The sequence below is a fragment of the Nyctibius grandis genome, chromosome 2 (assembly GCF_013368605.1).
Source record: "Nyctibius grandis isolate bNycGra1 chromosome 2, bNycGra1.pri, whole genome shotgun sequence".
NCBI classification, from domain to species: Eukaryota; Metazoa; Chordata; class Aves; order Nyctibiiformes; family Nyctibiidae; genus Nyctibius; species Nyctibius grandis.
In genome coordinates, this window is record NC_090659.1 from 24,447,201 (window position 1) to 24,471,660 (window position 24,460).

At 42.8% G+C, this 24,460-nt stretch overlaps 1 protein-coding gene across 4 annotated transcripts in view; it reads left to right on the plus strand.

Annotated features, from left to right (window-relative positions):
• Nucleotides 1–4,787: 4,787 nt before the first annotated feature.
• ABCG1 (ATP binding cassette subfamily G member 1) overlaps nt 4,788–24,460 on the plus strand; it is a 56,832-nt gene continuing 37,159 nt past the window's right edge. The window contains exons 1-3 of one of the 4 annotated variants that reach the window (XM_068422039.1): nt 4,789–5,017; nt 6,071–6,264; nt 8,093–8,336. In XM_068422039.1, coding sequence (XP_068278140.1) covers nt 6,253–6,264; nt 8,093–8,336 — 256 coding nt within the window. In that variant the 5' untranslated portion in view covers nt 4,789–5,017; nt 6,071–6,252. Of the gene's footprint in view, nt 5,018–6,070; nt 6,265–8,092; nt 8,337–24,460 lie in introns of all 4 variants that reach the window. The other 3 variants (XM_068422031.1, XM_068422028.1, XM_068422048.1) reach the window with 3 other exon arrangements.

Here is a 24,460-nt window from a genome sequence, read left to right on the forward strand (position 1 = left end):
CGAGCAGTTGCAGCCACGGTACTGCTCATACAAGAAGCCCGAAAATTGACTTTGGGGAGAATGATAACGGTATATGTACCACATATGGTAATTACCGTTTTGGAACAAAAGGGGGGTCATTGGTTATCCCCTAGCAGAATGATGAAATATCAAGTGATCTTAACCGAACAAGATGATGTAATTCTAAAAACTACTAACCTGACCAATCCTGCAGTCTTTTTGAGCTCTGTACAGGAAGAAGGACAACTGGAACATGACTGTCTGACCACCATCGAGTATGTATACTCCAGTCGGGAAGATTTGCAGGATACACCATTGGAGGATCCTGACTGGGAGTTGTATACAGATGGCAGCAGCTTTGTGGAGAGTGGAATTCGATACGCAGGATATGCGGTGACAACTGAAAACACTGTTGTAGAAGCAGATTCCTTACCTTGCACAAGCTCTGCTCAAAAGGCAGAATTAATAGCTCTAACAAGAGCATCGGAATTGAGCAAAGAAAAGAAAGTAAATATCTGGACTGATTCAAAGTATGCTTTTGGTGTAGTACACGTTCATGGAATTCTGTGGAAAGAAAGAGGATTACTATCCTCCCAAGGAACAAACATAAAATACAAAGAAGAAATTCTGAAACTAATACAAGCAGTCCAGAAACCAACTAAGGTTGCAATCATGCACTGTAAAGCCCACCAAACTGGAAATTCAAAAGAAATAACAGGAAATAAATTGGCTGACAGAACGGCTAAAAGAGTAGCAAAGAAAGATGCCTTTCTGATGGCAATAGTTCCTACTAAAACTATTACCCTACCCAGAGAAAAACCTAGGTATTCACAGGAGGATGACAAGTTAGCAAATTTACTGAAGGCAAAGAAAAATTTAGCTGGATGGTGGGTAACCACGACAGGTCAGATAGTGATTCCCCCACTTTTAATGAGGGAAATAATACAGACGAAACACAAGGAATCTCATTGGGGAGCAGAAGCCTTAGTAACTTACTTAAAGAGACACCTAGTATCAGTAAAAATGCTAGAAATGGCAAAAATGGTGATCGCTAAATGCGAAATCTGTCTGAAAAACAATCCATTGATAAAAAAGAAACTTCCGATGGGGATATTAAAATCAGGAATGGAACCAGGAGACTATTGGCAAATTGATTTTTCAGAATTACCTAGACAAAATGGGTTTCGGTACATTCTGGTAGGGGTTGATACTTTTTCAGGATGGCCAGAAGCCTTTCCCTGTCGGACTAATCAAGCTAAAGAGGTAATCAAATGGTTGTTACAGGAAGTTATTCCAAGATTTGGGGTACCAATTGGAATTTCTTCAGACAGGGGTCCACATTTTATTGCAGAGGTAGTGCAAAATGTCAGTAAGGTGTTGGGAATCACTTGGGATTTACATACACCCTGGAGACCACAATCTAGTGGAAAAGTAGAAAGAATGAATCAAACAATCAAAAGACAAATCAGTAAAATATGTCAGGAACCAATCTGAAATGGCCTCAGGCCCTCCCGCTAGCCTTGTTACGAATACGGGTTCAACCAAAAGGTGAAACATTAATCAGTCCATACGAACTGTTGTATGGGAAACCTTATGAATCTCCTGAACCAAACGTAAACATGCATTTAAAAGGAAAACAGGATGTATGTAATTATTTGCTTTCTCTAGGAAAAACTCTAACCGTACTTCGGAGAGTGATAGTGTGGAACAGACCATTGTCTTTGGAAAATCCTGTTCATGATTTCCAACCAGGAGATTACGTATACGTAAAGACATGGACCTCTGAACCTCTGAAGGAACGTTGGAAAGGACCTTTCCAGGTGTTGCTAACCACATTTACTGCTATAAAGATTGCGGAAGCAGACGCGTGGATACATTACACCAGAGTGAAGAAAGCCCCACCAGTTTGGAAAATTGTTAACAGGGACGACAAAACATCGAAATTGATTCTGAAACATGTCTAATTTCCAGTATCAGCTTGAAATGATATTGATTCAGGGATTTTTGTTAGTGGGAGCCAGGTTAGAGACAAAAATTGGAAATGGTGTGACAAAAGGATATGGAAACACAGACCCTCAGACAGAAACAGATCAGGCAATTTATCTTCCAAGAAAAAATCCAGAAGAAAATTTAATGATAGGATTGATCAAGGAATTTGCCAATTTGCAAAATGTGTCACAGATTACAGCTTGTTTACCAATACCAAGGGCAGTGGGTGAGCCAATTCCATGGGGAATCTTAACTTTGAATTTGACTAACTTGGAATTCAATAATAGAACAATGAGGTGTAAACAGGAACTTAAAGAAACATGGGAATTGGAGTATGTTAAAACTGGGGAAGGAATGCCAGTATCTACAACCAGTTGGGAATGTAAGGGACGATTCGTGGCCCAACCTGGATTATATGAAGGTCCAGGACATAGGGGATGGTGTTATTACCCTAAAATGGAACAGAAAAACACCACCACATGGATAACAAAAACAAAATGTGAAAAGATTGACCAAACACAAACACAACAAGAGAAAGGAATGATTTGGGATTCTGTCTGGTCCATGACCATACTATCCCAATTTCAATATATGGCAAACACCTCCTGGTGTTTTGTCTGGGACGGAACAATCTTCACAACATGGCCCTCAGTAGATAATAAGGGAAGCTCAGTTCGGGAAAAGGAAAATTCTGTACCCTGGTGGAACTGCAAAAAAATTTACAATTGTAACACGATAGATTGGGCAATCCAGAAAGTTCCCCCGTTGGCAGCAGCCTTAAAATATGGATGTCTGTGTCGAGGCCTTAAGAATGACCTTCCACTAACTGACAAATATACTATACCTAGGGGCAAACAATTCAATTGTGGAAAAGAGACAATTCAAAGTCCAGGACATTTAGTCTGGGCAATGAGTGATGGAACTTGGACCACTCACTTACCTATGGATGGAAAAGTGAAACAGATAACATTAGGTATGCCAACATTATGCCCAATTTGGAAAAAATCTCCTTTCAAAGGCGAATTTGAAACTCTGAAGCTAAAACGTGTAAAAAGATCAGAAGGTGATAATGAATGGAATGAACCCTCAGCCGGAGTAAGAGTGAGCTGGTTCTTAGAATCCTTGTTAACACCTCTATCATCCTACAGGAATAGAGATTGGATATATCGATTAACAGGGCAAGTTGAGAGGTTGGCAAATGTGACCAGGAAAGGGTTCAGAGACATGAATCTTCAACTACAGGCAACATCTAGAATGACTTTGCAGAATAGGCTGGCATTAGATATGATTTTACTTAAAGAGCATGGGGTCTGTGGATTCCTGAAAGACAGAGTGGATCATTGCTGCATACATATTCCTAACGTAACTCAGGATGTAGAACATGATTTAGATTTACTGGAAAAAATAAAAACTGACACTCATGAACTTCAAGAAGACATGAAAGAAAGTTGGTTGGACAAAATTTTTAGTGGATTAGGATGGAACTTGAGTTCATGGGTCAAATCGCTGATAAACACTGCATTAGTTTTACTAATAGTCTTTATGACTATTTTTCTGGTCTATTATTGTCTGAAGAGACAAATAAACAGCAGAACTGCTTTCAACCAGATGATTATTCAGGCAATAACCAGACCACAAAATCCACAAGATGAAGATTATGAAAATATGTTCTAAAGGCTCCCACCAACAACATGAAATAAGTTGTATTACTAGATAAATTTCAGAAATAGAAGTGAAAGTCTTGAAGTGATTTTCAAAACTTTCAAAGGGGGGAAATGTTACTAATACTTAAGAATTTTTTTTTAATCATAAGATGATAAGTTTAATAAGATAGGTATACTGGGAAAAAGGGGTACTGTGTTTGCTATAGAGTCTGCAGAGTTAGCCATAGGATGTTAAAGTTTAACAGGTTACCGTGGAAATCCCATTAGGTGACTTACTGGACCTAAGAGACCGTCATGGACAGTAGTTGAATACAATAAGGTTGCCTGGACTTCCTGCTTTAGAACTAGCTAGAACTGGTCTTGAGGATTGACCAAGAGCCAAGGTGTTAATACGCCTGCGCAAGAAGGAGAGGTGAAAAGTGCACAGCGAGGAAGACATACGGCCTTCATCGCAGAGACCCCGGCCCACGACCACCAGAAGAAAATACGCATGCGCAACCAGGAGGAGTTAAAGGCGGAGACTATGGAAATGATTTCTCGGAACTCATTATAATAAAGACCACCTTTTCGCGGAAAAGTTATGCATATGTATAAGAATTCATGGAATATGTAACATTTTACTACATAAATACAGAATGATTTCTCAAGGGAGGCGCGCACGGTTTTTGGAGGGACTACCTCCCCGTGCCGCCCAGCTGCAATAAAGGTGTGCCTGCTTCTTAATGCTACATTGGTGTTAAGAGGTTTTATTCCCGATTTCGGTGACACGGTAACCTGTTAAAATTTAACATCCTATGGCTAACTCTGCAGACTCTATAGCAAACACAGTACCCCTTTTTCCCAGTATACCTATCTTATTAAACTTATCATCTTATGATTAAAAAAATTCTTAAGTATTAGTAACACTTCGATTCCCCGTCTTCTCAGGGAATGCCAGCCCGCGTCCCTTCCGGGAGCTCGTTAGGAAGGTGGGCTGCGAGCCCTGTCAGTTACAACTGTGGCGGCCACGCCCGGCAGCCCTCCTCAGTGACGTCCCAGTGAGCGTCCAGTCCCCTGGCGAAGCGCCCGCCCCGCAGACCGGGCGACGCTGCCGACGCGTCCCCTCGGCCCCCCGGCATCGCCCCGCCGGCTCCACCAGCCCCGCGGCGGGGTCCGCGGGGGCCGGGGCGGAGGCGGTCCCAGCGCGGCGGGAGGCCGCTCCCTCCCTGACCGCCTGCCTCCCTCCCGCAGCCAGTCGGGGCGGAGAGGCGGCACTCGGAGGGCTCCGCGCGGCGCCGGCGGAGCGGGAGCCGCCGCCAGCAACCGGGCGGGCAGCGGGGCACATGGTATGTCTGATGGCGGCTTTCTCCCTGGGCACCGCTTTGGTAAGGAGCACCCTGCCCTCCCCGCCTCCCTCCGCGGGGGCCGCGGCGAGGGGCGGGCGGGGGGTGCTGCGCGGCCGGGGCGGGCGAGGTGTGGATCTGGGGGGCACGGAGCGAGGGCTCTGCGGGGCGCCTTCGCGCTCTCTCTGAGGGAAAACCGGGGCCGGTCGGTGGACGCGGGGCTGCGTCCCGCCGCGGGCTGCCAGGTACGGGGTGCGGGGCAGCCCCCGATGGGCGGCGGGGGTGTGCGAGGGGACGGCGGCGCACGGCGGGGCTTGACCGCTGGTTACCTCCGGGCTGTAGCTCAGGCCGGGGGATTAGCGCCGCTCCGAGCATGCTCCCTGCGCCGCTGCGCCCCGTCGCTTTCAAAACAGATTTGCGGAGGGACCGTAACCTTCGCGTTACACCCGGGGCGGGAGCTGGGGTGGGGGGGGGACATACACGGTGAGCGGGAGGCGGCTGGGGAAGGAGCGGGCCGAGCCTGCGGGACCGTCCTGCCCCTGCGAACGGGCGGGCGTTTGCTGCCGCGCACGGTGGGCACCGGGAAGCGGTCCAGCTCCTTAGGGGCAAAATAAAAGTGTATGGGAAATAAAACTGTGAAACCAACGAAGAGGGGAGCGCAGCCTTTGAGAACGTAAAGCTCTTCGTGTGCGGTGCACAGGGTTGGGATGGACGGCAGCCTGGGATGCAGGGCTGTGCGTACGGATCGGTGTGTCAGCGGAGAAACGGACGGTTGTTTGGTGTTAAGTGGATGTACAGAGGGAGTTCAGGTGTGTTTGAAGAGCAGTTACGCAGGGCTCGGGTCAGTCTGTGGCAGTCGTAGCCACCTCTTAGCAAGCCGAGGTGATCCCACGACCGGGAGCCGGTTTTGCTGTGCCAGGCGCTCAGGGGGGACCTTCTCCCATAGCAGGTGGTCCCTGGGAGAGGCAGGCATGTGGCTGAGGGCTGGCAGGACTATGTCACCATCTACTGAAAACAGGCATTTCGGTCCACTGGGTGATTGAAATGGTTTGTTTAATGTACCAGGAGCTAAAGTCTCTGGCCTTGTACTCACAGATGATTGAGTAGACAGAGACAAGGACCTTGTCCAAAGGAGGTTTCCTTTTGAATTGATCTAACCTGGGGAAGCTCTGACCATCCTCTGGATACTCAAGGTGACCTGCTCATTGAGTCTTCGTTTTTGGATATTCCCTCTGACGTGTGAAGGTGCTCCGTGGTTCCTGTGGACCAAACAGCTTATGAGTGCCCAAGTAAGCCTTGAAAACATTCAGGAAAGAATATTGTTAACTCGCCTTCTCATATTTTTTAGGGAAGAGGGAGGTTCCCCTACTTCAATTGTTCAGTTCTAAGGTGTTTCACATTACTCTTGTTATGTTCAAATTACATGCCGTTACATTCAACTATTTAAGAAATTGGGAGTAAGTGTTACTGGATACCTGACCTCTGAGTAAGTTGAGAGCACAATTGAAATCGCTTTCTTGAGAATACATGGTAAGCGGAGCTAATTTTCGCATCCAGAACTTGGGATTTGTGCTTGAAAAACCTGAAGACACTAACTATATAGTGGTTATGTAGGACTGTTTTTTTTAATGTTTTTCATCAGCATTCATGACAAGTGACTGATCTGAGCAGCACTGCTTTTACGACATAAATGGGAAGACCACTAACCATGACAGGGAGGGTAAAAATGGCGCAGTGAAAAGGAGGCAATGTGACTTCTTGGTTGCATAGGAGGACAAGTAGGGGGAGACAGTGGCATGACCTACAGCTCTTTATTTGAGGGTGTTCAACACTGATGCCTTGAAAAGCACATATGCTTTCCAAGAGATACCTCTGGGGACATGTAGATTGTTGGGCAGATGTGACAGCATGAAAAGCCTAGCACATAAGCCGGCTACAGAAGTCTCTTCCAATACAGATCTACATTAAAAATACTGGATTTTCTAATAGACAACTGTGCAGATGTTGGGCCCTGCTTATGACATACTCCAAACAGCAGCTGGCAATGAACAACCTCTGAACTGTTAAAAATTCTGTTTAGCTGAAGAAAATTCATGATTGTTTTACTTCTGGCTTTATACTGATCCTGTTGATATTGGTGCAAGATGCTCATGCAGGTAAAAGGAGTGGAAAAAGTTCAGATTTTTTGTGCATAATAAAAAAGAAGAGAAAGGCAGGTGGCAGGCCATTGTCATGGTCAGGAGAGGAGGGGAAAGAGATTCAGTCCAAAAAACGCCGAGTGGAGTTGCACTGAGTGCTACAATGGGCAAAGCGTAGTAAGAGGTAGGGCTGTAAGCTTAAAGCATTGACCTTACAGTGTCAACGGTGCAAGTACTGGAGCAAGGGTTAATATGTTTATGTAGCTGATAAGATTTCCATCAGGGATCACTGTCAAGCAAGGAAAGTGTGCAGGGATTTTGGGTGGAAAGTGCAGTGCTTTCCTAACAGACCTAGGAAAGAAGTTGTACTGTAGTTTCCAGAACTATCAGTGCAGGAGCAAATAAGGCACAAAATACATTTCAAAATTAGCAGAAATATAACTTGTGCAATTTCACGTTTACAGAAGTATATTCTGATCCAAAGGAATAAGAGCTCTTAGACTTCTTGAGTGGTCGTCTTTTGAAATGTCTGCACAAATAACAGTTCATCTAGCTCCCTTCCCACTTAGCTCTGTCCCAATACAAGCCCTGGAATCAGAGTAACTATAACCAAATTCTTTGAGTGCGTGAGAAACCAAATACAATGGGAAGTGAACTTATAAATGTTGTGTTAATCTGATGCAAAAGCTACTCTGTTCTGAAGTTACTCATGTGCTGTGTATATACCCTTTGAAGGAAAACTGGTGCTAAAAGAACTGCCCTTTGTGTGCTGCAAGTGCAAGAGCTCTTTTACCTCTTCTGTCAAGACACTGGCAGAAAAATGAAAGATTGTTTTATTTTTTTTCCCTTTCACTGCATTGCTGTGCTGTATTCTTGTGTTATTTATAAATAATAGTTCTTCTAATATAGAAGGTTTTGAAATGTGTTCCTAGACAAAAGTCTCTGAACTTTGTCCATTCTCCAACTTTTTTCCCTTTAGAACAGCAGCAATTCTGCTTGTACCATGGCCGAGACGAAGTCAGTGTGTGTTTCGGTGGATGAAGTGGTCTCAAATGGCACAGATACCCAAGACATTCGACTGGTGAATGCGCATTTAAAAAAGGTGGACAATACTCTGACAGAAGCTCATCGCTTCTCCTACCTACCCCGCAGACCAGCTGTGAATATTGAGTTTAAAGAACTGTCATACTCTGTCCAAGAAGGGCCATGGTGGGGGAAGAAAGGTGAGGAAAACTTAATGTTTTGGCTAACGTGCAAACGTTACTGCCCATGTGGGTGGTCATGATAGGTGGAATGAGTCTGTTGTGGATGGCGAAGCAAGGTGAGTAAAGGGAGCATGTTTTCACAGTTTTTTTTCTTGGCTTCTTGATACACCCACTGCCCCCCAGCCAGCATCGGGGAACTTTCCTGGAGCCTGATGCAGTGGGGTGTAAGGCCCCTTGCATTCCAAGAAACTGTAGATACAGTAGTTCATACAACTCCTTATTTTTGCCTTCCAGTTCTAAAGTATCTGAAGTAAGTATAGTATTGCTGTGCTGCCAAATATCTGTCCTGTGATCCTGCATGTCTGCAATTTATTGTTGAGGGTGGGTAGAGCATGCAGTAGTTTAAAGATGGGGGTGGGGGGGAAAGAGGATGCTTTTTTTTACTTTTGCAATTCGCAGTTTTGTGAAATGGTTATTTTTTCGGTACTCTTCCAGAACAGCAAGCATCTCAGAATTTCGGAAGGCATTTGAAACCAGGATAAAAATTACTGTCTTAAAACTCTGTGTTTGGAAAGAAATGCTATGAGCTGTAGGGATGTCAGCCCATCCATATCTGCTGGTGTTCTATGATGGGTCTCTCTAAGCTTACCATTTCTTTTAACTGTTTAAATCACTAGCTTTTGCTAGGACTGAATCCTGAGGTTTAGTCAAGGACCAGGATGCTCTTGCTAGCTGCTTTGCTAATAATACCCAGCAAAGAGTTCACAGCCTATAACACAGGGCACACCAAAATGATACAGATATTGGATGTATCTCAAGGAAGTGAAGTGTTACCACTTTCCTCTCACAATCCAGTTTCACTTCTAGCTGGCTCTGAGACCATTCTTCTGGTGCTGATTTACTGATGGGAGTAAGGAGGGTATATTCAGCTCTCTTCTTCATATGCTTTTGGTCTGTTCCAGTTCTGAAAGGTGGGTGTAAGGTGGCTCTGTCCTTTTTTTGTCTGCTATGCATTTGTTCTTTTTATACCTTCATCTGCTTTGTGTAGCCATGTGTTTCCTAGCGAGTTTTGGGGTTTTGTATGTGTGTGACTAGTCATCTCTGAAAGGAAAATTAGATTGTGCAGTAGATTCCTGCTAGCAAAAGAAGTAAGCCCAAGAGAAAATGTTGAAATCTTCAGGAGAATTTTGTGTACTAAATGACATAATTGCTTTTCCTCGAGGAATTCTCTCTTAGTAACATAATTTGATATGGTTGTGTGCTTTAGTTCTTTCTAAGAGATAAGCCCCTGCCAATGTACTGCTCACCTGAGCCATACTTGATACCTGCACTTGCTCTGAATCTATAAATCCACTGGCTTAAAGGTTCCACTTGAAATTGTTTCACAAAGTACCTTGCTGCTGTCTGGAAATTGTGTCATTATCACAATGCCAAGGCTTTAGTAGTCTAAAAATGTGTGGTATGAAAAACACTGGATCTATGGCCATGGAAGTGCTACTGTACGTGGGCAGCCTGTGCATACAGTTATTCATTTGTTGAGGGATGTGCAAACTTGAGGCTTTAATGGTTTTTTCAATACAAAACTGTATGTGCACACACCCGCCTTCTTTTAATTCTTTATTAAAATTGCATGTAGCCATACTGTCCATAGGAGAACAACTTGGTTTGGCAGCAACTTTCATACATTCAAAATTATTTTTTATCTTATCAGAACAAACTCATATGTTGAAGGTTTTTTTCCCCCAAGAAATGGAACTATGCCAGAGTGTCTCATGTAAGATTTAAAAACTCAACCTTTTTAACTGAATCTCTTTCTTATTGACCAAAAGTGATCGAGGAGTTCTAGACCAAAAACCTCTGTCCGCATTTGCTGACATTTCTGAGTGACTTGGCTTGAACAAAGTGGCACATCCTGACAAAATGTCCTGCTGCTGAAAAGGACCGATTGTGGTATTTAGCTTTAGGGCATGGCTGGCTATGACTGTGTCACTACGCTTAGATTTGAAAGAGATGATTAAACTTTTCTGGCTAACTGTGAGCAGGAGTTCCTATTCCCTCCTCACCTGATCTTGCACCATATGTCTTTCCTTGGACCACTAAGAACAGACTCTGAGCACCCGTGAGGCATGCTGTCTGCCAGCAGGTCTTGGCGCTCTTCTGCTAGCCAAGGATCTAAAAAAAGACTTGGGGGGGGGGGAGGGGCTTACAGTTGATGCCAAGCTGAGACAAAGTGTACTCTCACTGCAAGGAAGGTAAACCTTATAATGAGCTAGCTTTGGAGGACATTGCCAGATGGAGGCAAGTTATCCTTCTCTTCTTGACATTGGTGAGAGAAAAAATGGAATACTGTATCCAGTTTTGGGCCCTCCAGATCAACAGAGATATTGGGAAGCTGGAAAGGGTCTGTCAAGGGTAAAAAATTGGTCAAGGGACCTACGAAGAGAGGCTGAGGAAGCTAGGCTTGTTTACTCTAGTGAAGGGGAAGCTGGAGTATGGTCTCATTCTGGTGTATGACTACCTAGAGGGCAGTTAGAAAAAGTGGAGCCAAACTCCTTTCAGTACTGCTAGCTGGTATACAAGAGCCAATGGCCACATATTGCAGTTTGCGTGGCTTATGATGGATGTTAGGAAATATCCGTTCACCAGGAGGTTGGTACAGCACTGGGACAGGTCACCCCGAGACAGTGTGCTTTCTCCATGACAGGGATTGTAGAAGATTTGGCTGGGCAGAGCCACAGCTGACCTGATCTTATGTTGGTGATTATCTTGGTTTGAGCAGAAGGCTGGACTAGGCAACCTCCAGAGGTCCCTTCTAAGCAACACTTCTATGATTCAGTGAATTGCTAGCCAGATTATAGAAACCTTCTATAAACAAAGTTTCCTCCCAGTCATGTTCCCTACTCCAGCGATTGACACAATGTATTGGTTTTAATAGAAAAGGTTTTCCATTAGAGAAATAGAAAACTGAATTGTCTAAATTGTCTCAAATGAAGATAAGGACTTAACTGTCAGATTCCTTGAATCGTTTTAGTGGTTCTGCAATAGAATTGTTTGTGTGCAATTTGGGATATCTCAATTTAAAACCAGTGGGCTTGTGGATGAATACATTAGACATAAAACTATGCTGAACGCCTCATACTGGTTTCTCCTCCAGTGGGAAACTGGGACGTTGCAATGGATTTTAATCTGTCTCTGCTCAACAAGAGGGCAATATGGTGCCTTGAAACACTGGTGGATGTTTTAGCTCTATGCGTCTTGTGGGTTCCCTGTGCTAAAAAGATCTGTCATTTCTGTGATGTGAAATTTTTAAATTAACTTTTTTATGAGAAAGGTAGCAGAAAACACATTCCTGAAGGTACAAATTCCAGTGTAGGAAATGCAACTGATTTTTAAAAAACAGTAAACTTGTGTGCACAAGTGGGAGATGTCTCTCAGTTCACATTGTTCTTGGGTGCTGGTTGTGGCAATAAGCGATAAGGGATGCTGTTATGAAAATGTGCCATTTAAATTAATGGTGTTTCTATTCTGAAATGGAGCTTGGAAAAAAATTCTGCTGTTTCTACATCTTTCTCCAAGGCTGTAATGAATTAGTTAAAACCTTTCATGAGTGTTGGATGACAAAAGTAGAAGTATAGTTCCCTTGCAAAGACAATTTGTGCCAGCATGTTGGAGAGAAATTCAGCTAAAGAGCAACAACAAAAAATGTACTCCCTTCAGTAAAAATGGTATTGCAAAGTAATATTAAGGTTAGACTCTAAATTAACAAAAGGAGGAATAGTTAGTAATGCTGCCATTGTGTTCTGTACTTAGCTGTATTGTTCAGACAAAGAAACTCACGGTACGTAACATCATTTACTTTTTATTAAAAGCACAAAGAAATGTGAATTTGCATTGCTTGTCAACAACAAAGAAGCTAAGTAAGACATCGTAGACTTCAAATCAGAATTTTTCATTGATTTATGTCTCAGCCTTAAAATGCCAAATTTATATATTAAATCTCATTTTCTCTTTAAAAATAAGGAAGGGCATTTTCATTCTCAGATTTATATGATAAATGCTGTTCTACTCATTTTAATGAGGTTTTATCAAATTCATAGCAAAGATTGATATGACTCTGGACCTGATTCATTCATGATGTAATTCCTCTTGAAGTCAGTGGTGTTAACAGGGAAGGAACCTGGCAGGTGAGTCCTTGATCAAAGCAGCTGTATCTGACCCATTTCGTTCAGTAGGAGTTCTTAGCAATATGGGAATTTGGAAAAGGTTAGAGAGGTGAAAGTTTCAGAAGGTCTCAGAATACTTTGGTGTTTTCTCCATAAAGCTTTTAGGGAATCAGTCAACTGGTAGAATCAACTGTTTCTTCAGTTTTGAAGGAAAGAGATTGGTAAGTGACTTAATCCAGATCTTGTGAGGGTAAGGATCTTCCAGAACCAAAACTGTGTCTCAGTCTTTGAATCCAGCCTTTGTTCAATCACATGCCAGGGGTCTCCTGCAGGACAGCAAGGTTCCAGATCCACCTAAGAGAGCTGCAGGACTGCTGAGGCAGAAACAGTGTGTTGTAAGATTAAGATGAACTGGCAAAGCCAGCGAAAGGAAACTTCAGCACACAAGGAAATAATAGGACCGCTTAGTCCGAGAATGCCTTCTCCTTTCTTTTGGGAAGAGGGAGCTGGCTGGCTTGGAGGGGAAGAAAAATAGGAGAGTCCTCTGTTAGATCCAGTATGGGCTTCTTAAATGAGGAAAAGCAAGATCCGCAGAGCTTGAGAACAAACCGTGGCCTAAATTGCAGTGTCTCGTCACAAAGCCTTTAAGAGTTGAGAAAGAGATCTGAAAGTGAATCTTATCTTGGCTTCTGAACTGCCTGTTTAAACTGCAGTTTGAAATGCAAACCACAGAAACGTGTATTGGTTTTACCAGTTTATAGAAAAATTAACAGGCATGTAGGTTTTAATTCTAGGACTGCCTGGAAACTGTTCACAAGAGAGTTTTGGAGAAAAGTCAGTGCCTTAGCTTTTGCCATTTTTGTTAAAGGCACCGTAAAGTAATCTGAACAGAATGAGTGGTTTGGGGATAAAATTATGGATAGTCCCAAATACAAAGAGGGCACAAAAAGTACTTTGGAGCCTTCTGTCATGGTCAAATTCATTCGGCTTTACTTTGAAAAGATAAATACATTCTATATACCCACCAAAGGACATTTGTCCTATTGTTTCTAGGTGGTTTTGTTATAATGTAGGATGGGAATGGAAATACTGTTCGTACATAACTTGAGTGCATCCAGGAAGAAAGTAGTAATAAATTGGCTTTCAAAACTCCACAACTCAGGGATTACTTTTTTTTTTTCTCATACTTGTCAGTATTCATGGTTAATTAGGCAACATTTTAGTTGGAAATTTCTCCGTTGTTATTTTTAGGACCATAATGACTCATTTGTGCTGCGTTCGAGTGTAAGTTCTGGTAGGATTTGGTCTTTAGTAACCTCCGAGGGAACGGGCTCCAGCTGGTCAAAATGCAGCCGGGTATTTTTATGGAGCCGTTTAGTAGCAATGCAGAAATTCGTGCTCAGCAGAAAATGTGGTATTTCTGTTATTTTGAGTTTGTTCTAATGGCTCAGACCCTGTGGAAACAACCAGCCAGAGAGGTGCTGTCTTTTCTCTCAAGATTGTTGCTTCATAGCTTTGAGATTCAGCACATTAAACAGCAGGAGTGGAAGGAGGGGAATGAAGGACCTTGCTTATTCTGGGTGGCTCCGTTGTGTCCCATGGGGAAATACGGAGTCTTTGGGAGGTTGTTTGATACTCATGAAACGCAAAAAGTGCCCGTCACAGTCTGAGTTAGTGTCATCAGAACAGCTAGATACCTACATTTCAGCTAGGAGGTCTGTATATTATGTTAAGACTGATCTCTGCATGAGATGGAAACTTAACCCACTGTCAAATCATCAGCAGAGATTTAAACAGGCTGGGTTTCACTGATTTGCTTTGGTGCTCTGTTACAAATTAGTTCTGGTACGTGTGCTTGGACAGACCTGTTTCTTTTTATGTAGTGAAGCTTTTTTTTTGCTGCATCCTTTATGTGACTTCATTTAAAAGATTTCACCACCCCCCAGAGATATCCGAAGACCCAAATGAAAAAGTGGAGGGGGGGGGGGAGCGGAGAGGGGAGGATTTGCCCTAAATTATTTGCTAATCCTTGCTGGAGGCGTCGGAAAAAGCCTGTCCTCATCCCCAGCAGGTGCACTGCGGAAGAGGTGCCGCATGCACGGTGTGGGTCTCGCCCGGCGCGGTTACTGGCGGGCAATGCACTGCAGTAACCCGGCGGTGATGCTCTCGCCCCGCCGCCTGGGCCCTGGTTGGCTGCTCCAGGCGCTGTTGCTAAGATGGGAGGAAAAGATGCAGAACAGTAAAGAGCAAAACCCGCTTTCCGAGAGAAGGTTTGAGTGTTTTGTTCTTTTTTTTCTTTTTTTTTGCCTTTCTCTGACAGATGGGTTGTATTGTTTCCGTCCATTTTTGCCTGCTTTGTCTGAGAGCGTGTTTTCATCTCGGAGAGCAGGGTGTATGCAAATTAAGATCCATATGTTAGAAAGAACAAACGAGTTAAGCTGGTTGAAATGAACTGCGATACTAGTAAAAAGCTCTTTAAGCAAATATTTTGTGGATTCTTTTTCAGTGACTTAAAATGTTAGCAAACTTAATGAAAATGAAACATGATTTTTAGCAGAGGATTTCTAAATGTGTGTTTCAACCTTGATAAAGTCCATGCAGTTTTTCTTTTAACACTTAAGCTGTCTCATGATGGTAAAAATACACTGAGTAGTCACTGTTACTGGAATTGTTCACAGCATTTTATTAAGTGATATGTAACTCTTCCTAGCATCCTCTTGCATGGGTTGTATAAAATAGAGGTTATTTGGGACAAGTCTTGGTCAACCCCTTTGTCTGATCCTTCTGCTGTTTCCCTGCTGAGTATGACCTTACTTCAGCAATGCTTTTTTCCTCCACGTTGAACCCGTTGTTATTGTTGTGTTGGTTTTGGTTTTTGGTGGCTTTTTTTTGGTACCTGAAGCTTTTTTTTGAAATGTGTCTGAGTTTGACTCAGTGAGTTTTGATCACTGAGTCTTTGTGTGAGTAGAACATATTTTTCTTCTTTTTCTTTGCCATATTGTTTATTGAAACTAAACATTACAATGACCTGACTGTTTTTCATTCTAGCTAATGTTGTAGTATAAAAAATTTTATTAGTTGCTTTTGTGAAAACTTGTGGCCAAGGAAGGAAGTTTCAGAGAGTTCCCAATTAAAACATTACGGAATGTATATGCCAGGGAAGTGGTGATGGCAGTGGTGATGATGAGTTGTCAGGAGTTTGAGCTATGGTCTCCACTGTTTCCATCTCACAGTAAGCATGTGCTGGGGGCTGGCTGTAACTCACCCTGACAGCCCTCCACTACAACCTTCTGTACACTGAGTGGGATTTGATGAAATGCTTTGGTGTCCTCTGCCCATAAGCAGTCATCTCTTGCTCAAGGTGTTGAGGAGGTAGAGACAGCATGCACCATCATATGCGTGTACTTTTTTCACATTTCAAAGTAGAATTCGGTCCATAGTCTGAAGATACATCTGAAGTCTGAAGGAAGAAGGAGCAAGAGTCATTTTGCAGTTGAAGGCTTCAGCCATCAAATGGTTGATCAGAGTTCTCCATAACCTCAGTAAAAGGGAAGAGAGATCACAAAAGCAACCAAGAATAGAAGCTAGCTCAAGAGTAAAAATGATGTTGGAGTCCATTTTTACTTGTGTATTTACATGCCATGTTGGAAAGTGCCTTCTGGAAGTCCATGGAGTCTAAACTTACCTGGCAGGTCTTTTGTTCTCAGGGGATTTAAGATCTCAGAGTTCAGCTATGTGTTCTCTAAGATATCAGTTACTTCACACTTCCTTATACCATTGTTCTTGTAGGTAAACTGGCTGGCTTTGGGAAGACAGAGTTCAAGGAACATGATACTACTCAAAATGTGGCAGACCCTTACTGGGTATACCCAGCTGCATTATAGTTCATAACTGTACCCGTTAAACTGATGGCTACCTCTGTCCTCTATTAGAAAACAGTGTTTGGTCTTACTATGAAAATTAACATCTCAAGACTTACTTCAAACAAAATGCAAGGAGAAACCCAGCAAAATTTGTATGATAGTTTAGCACACAGGAAAGAACTGATTTTGATTTAAAAGGAAAGCATTGCAAACTGAAGGGTGGGTGTTCAGTCTCAAGATGAGGCAAAGCCTAAATGCATTAGCCAAAAAGGCCATGGCTTATCCCCAGAACCTCTGTGGCTTGTGCACTGTTGAGGTAGGTAAGGATATATGTCTAACATAAGACTGACTTTTTGACAAAAATAAGGTGGGAGTTTAGGTCAGTTTGCCATTGTACTAAGTCAGAGAAGGTCCAAGTGGCCCAGTGTCCCTTCTCTGACAGCAGGCAGGGTGAATGCTTGGCGAAGAGTTCAAGAACAGGGTGGCGTGTAGTAATACTTCCTGGGGTTCTTGCAGCTTGCAACTCAGAGGTGTCCTGAACCAGGTGTAGTATCTTTGTGTTTACTAGCTCTTGATGGATTTTTCTTTTGTAAAACCATTCACTTGCATTCTGAACCTAAGCAGGCTTTTGATGTTCATGCTGTCACCTCACTATTTGCCTCCTTTTTCAAATCATTCAGGAGTAAGGTGAACAGCACATAGCCCAGTACAGATTCCCTGAGACTCAGGGGTAAGCTTTCTTCATTGATTGACCACTGTCTCCTACTCTTTTGTTTCCTCTTGCTTTATCTGCTTTCCCATTTGGGAACGATCCATCTACCTTCTTGTCAGATTCATTTATTTAAGAACTTTTTATTAAAAGAGCTTTGTTGAAACTTGCCATGACATCCTTGTAAGATGACGAAATGGCCCTTTTTTTTTTTAAGGTATTACTTCCAAAAGACACCGCATGCAATTTATATTACCAAATCTTGTATCAAGAGACTTCCACACAAGGTCTGTCTTTCTTCTCTATCAAAAGCGTTGGGACAATAACAAGCTGAGATGTTAGTGGTTCAGATTGCCTGCCCACTGTGCTGGCTTTGAACCTAGAAGCTAGCAATTTTTAACACCATTGGTATAGAGGACAGCAAAACCACCAACCCTTACTTAGACTGTACCATGTGGAAAATTTGGTTCTCTAGTATGAAAGCACAGCTGTAGTGCCTAGGACTGGCAGAGTCCTCATCAAGCCCAGGACCAAGCTGTATCAGGCATCTTCTTCTTGATATCAAAGCCTGTGTTAATTAGGAAATGGAAAGACTGAGGATCCCCAAATCCATCCAAATGTAGTCACTTTTTCACCAACTTTCAAATACATGAAGAGAAGTTACGGTATAATAAAATATGTATGAAGGGTTACTGCCCTTTTCTTTAACTTGTTGGTTACTACCAATTCTTTAACTTGTTCATCCCCAAAACAGCACGTTAAGTATGATGGAAAAGGGTCACAGCACATACATAGAAGGCCAAGCAATTTTGGTTGTTTTCAGTAACTATTTGAATCTCAATAGCTTCCTACAAGTAGATGTTCTTACATATTTCATTTGTTCCGGAAATAATTATCAGGCAGCCTGTTGAAATATCCCATTGGTGATGATTCAGATATTTGAAAATGGCTCCCGTGTGAATTGTGTGCTTTAGTGCAGATGTTTGAGTTTAATTTGGCCTTTTGATACTTCGTCTCTTAGGAAAGAAGATTTAAGAATGATTATTTGATACAGAATGTCAGTGGTAGTATAAAATACAGAAGGACTAGTGCTGTGTAAGTGTCTCTGGAATGAGGACAAAATAATTCTGTCTAGGAAATGATGTGGCTGGAGATGCATGCTGCAATATGTCTTGAGTCACGCTGCAGGAACCTTTGTAATTGTTTCCCAATTGTACTTTCTTGTCGCTGTTAGGCTTGTATTCTCATTTACAGTTCATTTAGACTTTGCTGATTTCAGTTTGAGAAACAGATGCACTCTGAAGACTTAATTCTCTTCAGAGAGGATAGGGATGAAGCCATCCAAATTCTTATCAGGAAGAAGTATGTGGAATTACATAGTTGTTTGTTTTTCATTACATATCTGTTCCAGAGAAAAATAAATGGCAGAGACCTTGGCTTTACAAGATAATTTACCATCTGCCTCTCATCTAGTATCTACAGCCTACATCTTTTGCGTAAGAATCATATTTCTTCCTGCATTGCATGTTTAGAATAATAACAAATGTTGTTTATAATTGCAGTACATCTGCTACACACGAGAGGAGAAGATGGAGCATGCAGTGGTCAGGTTCCTGGGTAAATGGGAATGGGACCTCTGCTCTGTCTCTTGCTGATCTTGAGAGGGTAGGCTTTTATGCCAGACAAGAGAAGAAAGGAATTTCAAATGAAGTGGTGCACCTAGGTAATACAAAATTTAAAGGAAAAAAAAAATCTGAAGGTTTTAATACTCTTGTTAAGCAGTGGAGTTAAATTCTGCCCTGTTGCATTTGTTTTGTGCTTGTGGAAGCAGTCAAGTGGATGAGGCTGCACTGACAGAGCGTGGTGAGTAAAACTTTTTTAGTCATGATCCAGCTATTGCCTCAAGTGCTTCTGAAACTGAACACACTAATAGCACCAGCATGGCAGGGCTAGAATTGTTAAATGAGTACACAATTAAAAGGAAGGGGATTGAAGGTAAATATTTGCTGTTTGGAGGAAGTGCAGTTATTTTTTTATGATTCAAAAAGCCATGAACTTCAACCAGCTTATTGAATATGAATATTGAGGCCCAGCTGCCTAAAATAACTATTAGAGGCTTATAAAGCTGGAGCCTGTGGGTGGCTATCTGAGACTGAGTTCCTCTTCCTTCTGTACTTGGGGAGGTGAAGGTCATATGCTACTACCAGAGAAATGTGAGAGTCAGAAAGACAAGGAAAAATGTTGAGGGATGCATCTGTGCACAGCTGGCCATGAAAAGTTACTTTCTTGGGTTTTAGTTTTGACCCTGAATCTTGGAGAATTCTTTGAAGGAGAAATTGCCCCAGAGGATCCAGTTGACAGTAGATAAATATTAAGCGTGCAGATGCTGGATCAGAGACCTTTCTGAAAACCAGTTGGGTCAGATCTGTTTTGTAATTGGAACTGTGAGCTCTTCACAAGAAGTTTGCAAGAGTTTCTAATTGTGATGATTGTAAAACAAGACTATTGGCAGTAGCCGCATCTGATGGGGCTTCAGGACCCACATGGATTCCTCCTGCCCCAGCCCAATTGGTGCCTGGCAACCTCAGTTCTGTATTTACAGGCCCAGTGAGTAACGAGTCAGGGCACATGTTCCCAATTGGCACAGGCACATGTCCATATGTGCCATACACTCAGACAGCCATATGGACCTGCACAAGCACAGAAGTGTCTTTATGGCACCCACCTAAACACAGGCAGCACTTGTGCAAACCTGGCCACCACCAATTGCTCTCTGCTGTTCCTTTCTGCTGGCTGCTTGTGGGTTGTACACGTACACAGGACAGGTCTCTCCACCAGTGGGTTTTGGACACTCTGTCAATCCAATCATTGGCCCAGACTCTGGTCACCTCCAGTTGTTGGCACTTGGATCTACAAGCCCTCAGGCTTGCAGCCTCTCGCTCCAGTGGTGAGACCATCATGATATTTGATAGCATTCACACACACGGGCTCGCAGTCGAGAAGTGCATTCACACGGTAGATAGTTGGGAGTAGTGTTTAGCAGGAGTACAGGTTGGACTGCGGTGATCAGGGGCAGGGCTTTGTCAGATAGGTGTACTGACCAGCTGCCTGTTCACAAGCGTCTGGCCTCTTTCTTCCCCTTTCCTATCTATTTTCTCAGGCTTGTTCCTTCTCAGTCCTTGATGCATCCCTTTCCCTGCCTTTGGCAATTCCCCTAAACATCCTGTGATGAGTATTTCTCCCTCTCTGTAATTCCCATACCCACCCCATGGCTGGTTTTACACCATCCCAAACTTCTCTTCCCCCTGCATGGCATAGTAGGTCCTATTCCCTTGCAGGCTGTCGGCTGCTCTCGCTTGCACGGTGTTCCAGGTAGAGAGTTTCCCTGTTGACACATCTTGTTGGTCTTTCCTCCAGGATCAGCGGTGCTGTCCTTTTCCTTTGAGCGTCTTCAGAGTGGCTGATTCAGGGGGCTGCGTTTGCACTGGGGAGGTTAGTGGGGTTGGTCCTCGGAGCCTCGACTCGGTCTCTGTGCTCAATGTGACTGGCCCTTTGTAAAGTAACTGACCAAAGACCATTTTTAGACCTTCTTGGCTGATTTGATTTTTCTAAGCTTTCTGTTGAAAAACAAATGAAATAGTGTGCCTGGCCAGTCTATTTTTTAAGCCTATGGGAAGTTTACCTGTGATGTAAATCATCATTGAAGTGGAACTCACAGCAGCATGTTCTTACCCTCGCGTGTGAAAGTTTCAGGAAAGTTGTGAGTAACTGCAAACAGGGAATCTAGTTGCTGCCATTTATGATTGTAATAAATCAGGTTCTGCTGTCTTAAAGGCTGAGTTATGACTGTGTGTGCGAGCAGCTATAATAAAAACAGTCAGAGGAGCTTGACAGACATTCCTGAAGAAGGTTGACTATTTGATTTCTTGTCTGGGAAAATGACGATGTAAACCTCAAGGACAAATACATTACCTGAAGGAGTCACAATTCCATGAACCCTGGGGTTACTGTAAGATTAGGTGTTCATAGAGAATGATTGTGTCTTGTCCAGTAATAGTAGGACACCTGGGGACACTAAAAGAAACTCCAGAATATGCATAATAATACTTAACATATTTACTCTTTATCCTCCAAACAGAAGCATTAGCGTTGTTCTCCTGAATGCCATGTACTCTAAATATGCTGTGTACACATTATAAAAACAAACAGGTAAGTAAAAACAAAGCAGGCCTTCCCATACGGGGCATGGCTGTGGCATTTTAATACTCAGCATTTGTTTCTTATTGACAGGTAGCAAAAATAAACTGGCTAAGGAAAGTGAGTTGGGGGAGAAAGTGGCACACATTCTGCAATAAATAAAACTGACTTTGAGGCCAATGTGCGGTTCAGCTCAGACGTTCATACTATACCGCTTTAAAAGTACACGGCCAAATGAACCTTGAAATCAGCGCAATGGCGTAACAGATAGAGCTTGTCCAAGGAATAGGTATCGACAGCCTGCCAGGGCCGTTGTGTTACAATAGTACATTTTGGGCCAAATTCATCCTGGTATAAATTAACTGAAATGAATAAAGCTTGATGAAGGAGGAGTATGGCCTACTACCTAAAAGACACTTTTTCACTCAGTAGTACGGTTTAATGCTAAGACTGAGCTCTAAAAAATAGAGAAGCTGATGCAGTTCACGTGAAATGTCAAGAGTGCTGAATGCCAACCAGTGTGCTGTTCGGGCCAAACTAGACTTGACTACCAGCGTAATAAAGCAAAGCTCATCTTTTTCCCACTCCCTCCCATCTCCCACAGTTTTAACCTAAGAAAACTTGTCCTAACTTGGATTCCAACTCCTGTCCAGATATTCAGCATTACAAATGAGAGAATGCAAGGCATGTTTGTATGCTGGTGGAAATGCACCAGCAGACATCATCCAATCTAGGCATGTCTAAGAGCATCAGAGGCCCCCCTTTCAGAGTGCAAAGAGTAATATATTGCTTCTTACCAAGATTTCCAAATTTTCTTTTTAGTAATCTATGAGTATATTGTATGTGCATTGTCTTTATTTTTTATATATATATTAAATATAATGTGTGTATATAGATAAATCTAATATATTTATATAGATATGTTTAAATATAAGTGTGTGAGTATATGTATACATACATATTATCTCTGTTTTCATATATATATGTGTATATATGCACATACACCCATACACTTGGGTATATTTATTTTATGTACCAAAACTAGCTGTGTATCACTGTAACAAATATTTTGAAGATAACATTTTTATAGAGGTGTATATTCCTCCTCCTTTGTAGTGACAAGGTGGTATAATTATAGAAAAGCAGTAACAACCTGATTTTTTTAAAAATGAAAAGCAAAAGAGTATCGGTTGCTTAGAAGTGGTTCAAGTCTGTTGCTACTGCATTAACAGTGTAACAAGCTAAAATAGCAGGAAAAATGACTGTAAAATGGAAGCTGTTTTGTCCACCTGAGTGCCAGTGGTGTAAAGAATGGTATAAAGAAAAGACAGCGTTTTGCTGATGCTTTTCAATAGGGGCTTATTGCATTACATAAGTTGAGTAATTTTCTGCTCTCAGTGATTTCTCTCGTAATCAGATTGCTTGTGCTTTGTTCTTGTTTTCTTTAGAAGTTGTAAGAAAGAATGTGTTGGAGCTCTCGTATGTATATCAATGGTGGGTCCAGTTCATACCTGTTTGGGCAATTTTCCCTGTTTATAACTGGCGACGTTGTTGTCTGAATTTCCTTTTTTATTAATCTGAGCGTTATTGCAACTCACTTTCCTGCTGTGTGTAAAGTATGCTTACGTACCAGATAAATGTGTGCTACTTCTGTTTGTTTGAATAGTGGTTTGCTGGTGACAGAAAACTGGAAGGAACGTGTATCTTGGAGAGCAGAAGGAAAATGCCAAGGTTTTATATAAACTAATGGGAACGTGTGGTTTGATTTGCAAGAGCCACTGAGACAGTGGTGCAAAGAACAGGAATCTGGTACAGGTGTTCTTCTGGATGTTTTTCTTGGGGGCTAGAAAAGTCCCTTGACTGCGCCGGGGAAGGCAAACAACAGGGTGAGCACCTGAGATCTGCAAATGGAGGGCACTTCCCAGAAACAGCTCTGGGCATGCAGTGGCTGTCCATGTTCCCTTGTGGCTGCATTTGCCTTTCCTGAGCACCTCTGATGTGGGGAAGGGAAAGGGCTGATGAGAATATTGTCTGGTTGTGGTCAGGCTCGAGAGGATCCATGCTGCGTACCCCTTACATCTGACAAATCTCAGAGGTGTGAGCAGGAGTGGTCTGTGATCTCCTCTTCACAGGGATGAGGGGAGTGGAATAGAGGTGGCAAGAGCTGCGTTTTTGTCATCGTCTATTTTGCTATCCAGACTGGCACTAATACACCTCAGGATTTGTGTGAATTTCCCAGCGTGTTTTAAAAGATTGTCTCTCCTGTCTCCTCCAGCTCCCCTAATTATCCACATTTGTAGCCATTCTGTGCAACTGCTGATGCTAAAACACATAGGAATAAGTGGCTCCAAGTGCTTCCAAGGTGTTTACAACTGTACACAAGGAAAGGAGATTGAAGATACAGTCAAGATTAACCTCTCCTTTTGTATCGCGGTATCATTATCTAATTAGATCAGAAGGAAAGCCCTGCGGCTTAGTCAGTGTTAGAGCGTAGGCACTCATTTCAGGAGGAGGCCTTTGAGAAGAGCAATGTTCAGCCGTCCACCTACACCCATTTTTTTTGCGGCTTTGCAAAATGGAAAAAGTGACAGATGTAAACCTTCCCAAAGGTAGTTGCATCTTCTCCTTCCACACATTTCCGTTAAAGAGACTTCTGCCCCTCTGAACCACTGACTCTTGGACAGTCCCCACAGGTGACCCTTGCCTTTGCTGTCCCTGGGCTGCCAGTGCAGAGACAACAGCTCTGCTGGAATTCAGTGGGTCAGGTCCTGAGGAGAGGGTCTGCTGTTTTCAAATCATCCATGCTATTTTATTACAGGCACTGGTAGCCTTTAGCAGGGGATTGGAGCCGTGATTCAGATAAGCTGGATGGAGGGGGAATGGGAGGGAGCAGGGAATTCTTCCCAGTTGACAGAAAAGGTCGTTTACCTGAAAAAGGACTCTTGTCATCTAGTAGTTGCTCTGCCTTTCTGCAGAAAATGGCCAAGATTGTTCAAATATATGGAGATCCTGCCGCTGAGGCTGTTACCACACAATTCACAGGTCCCATGCTTGGGGTTTATATACACTGGGACTTGTGCCTGATTCTGTGATTTTGGTTCTGCGTCAGTTGCAAAATTACTTACTGGTTTAGATTCAGCAAACATCCCTCTAGAAGAGCATGTCTTTTGCAGTTTCCCCAAGCATTCTTCTAATGTAACAGATGGTGGG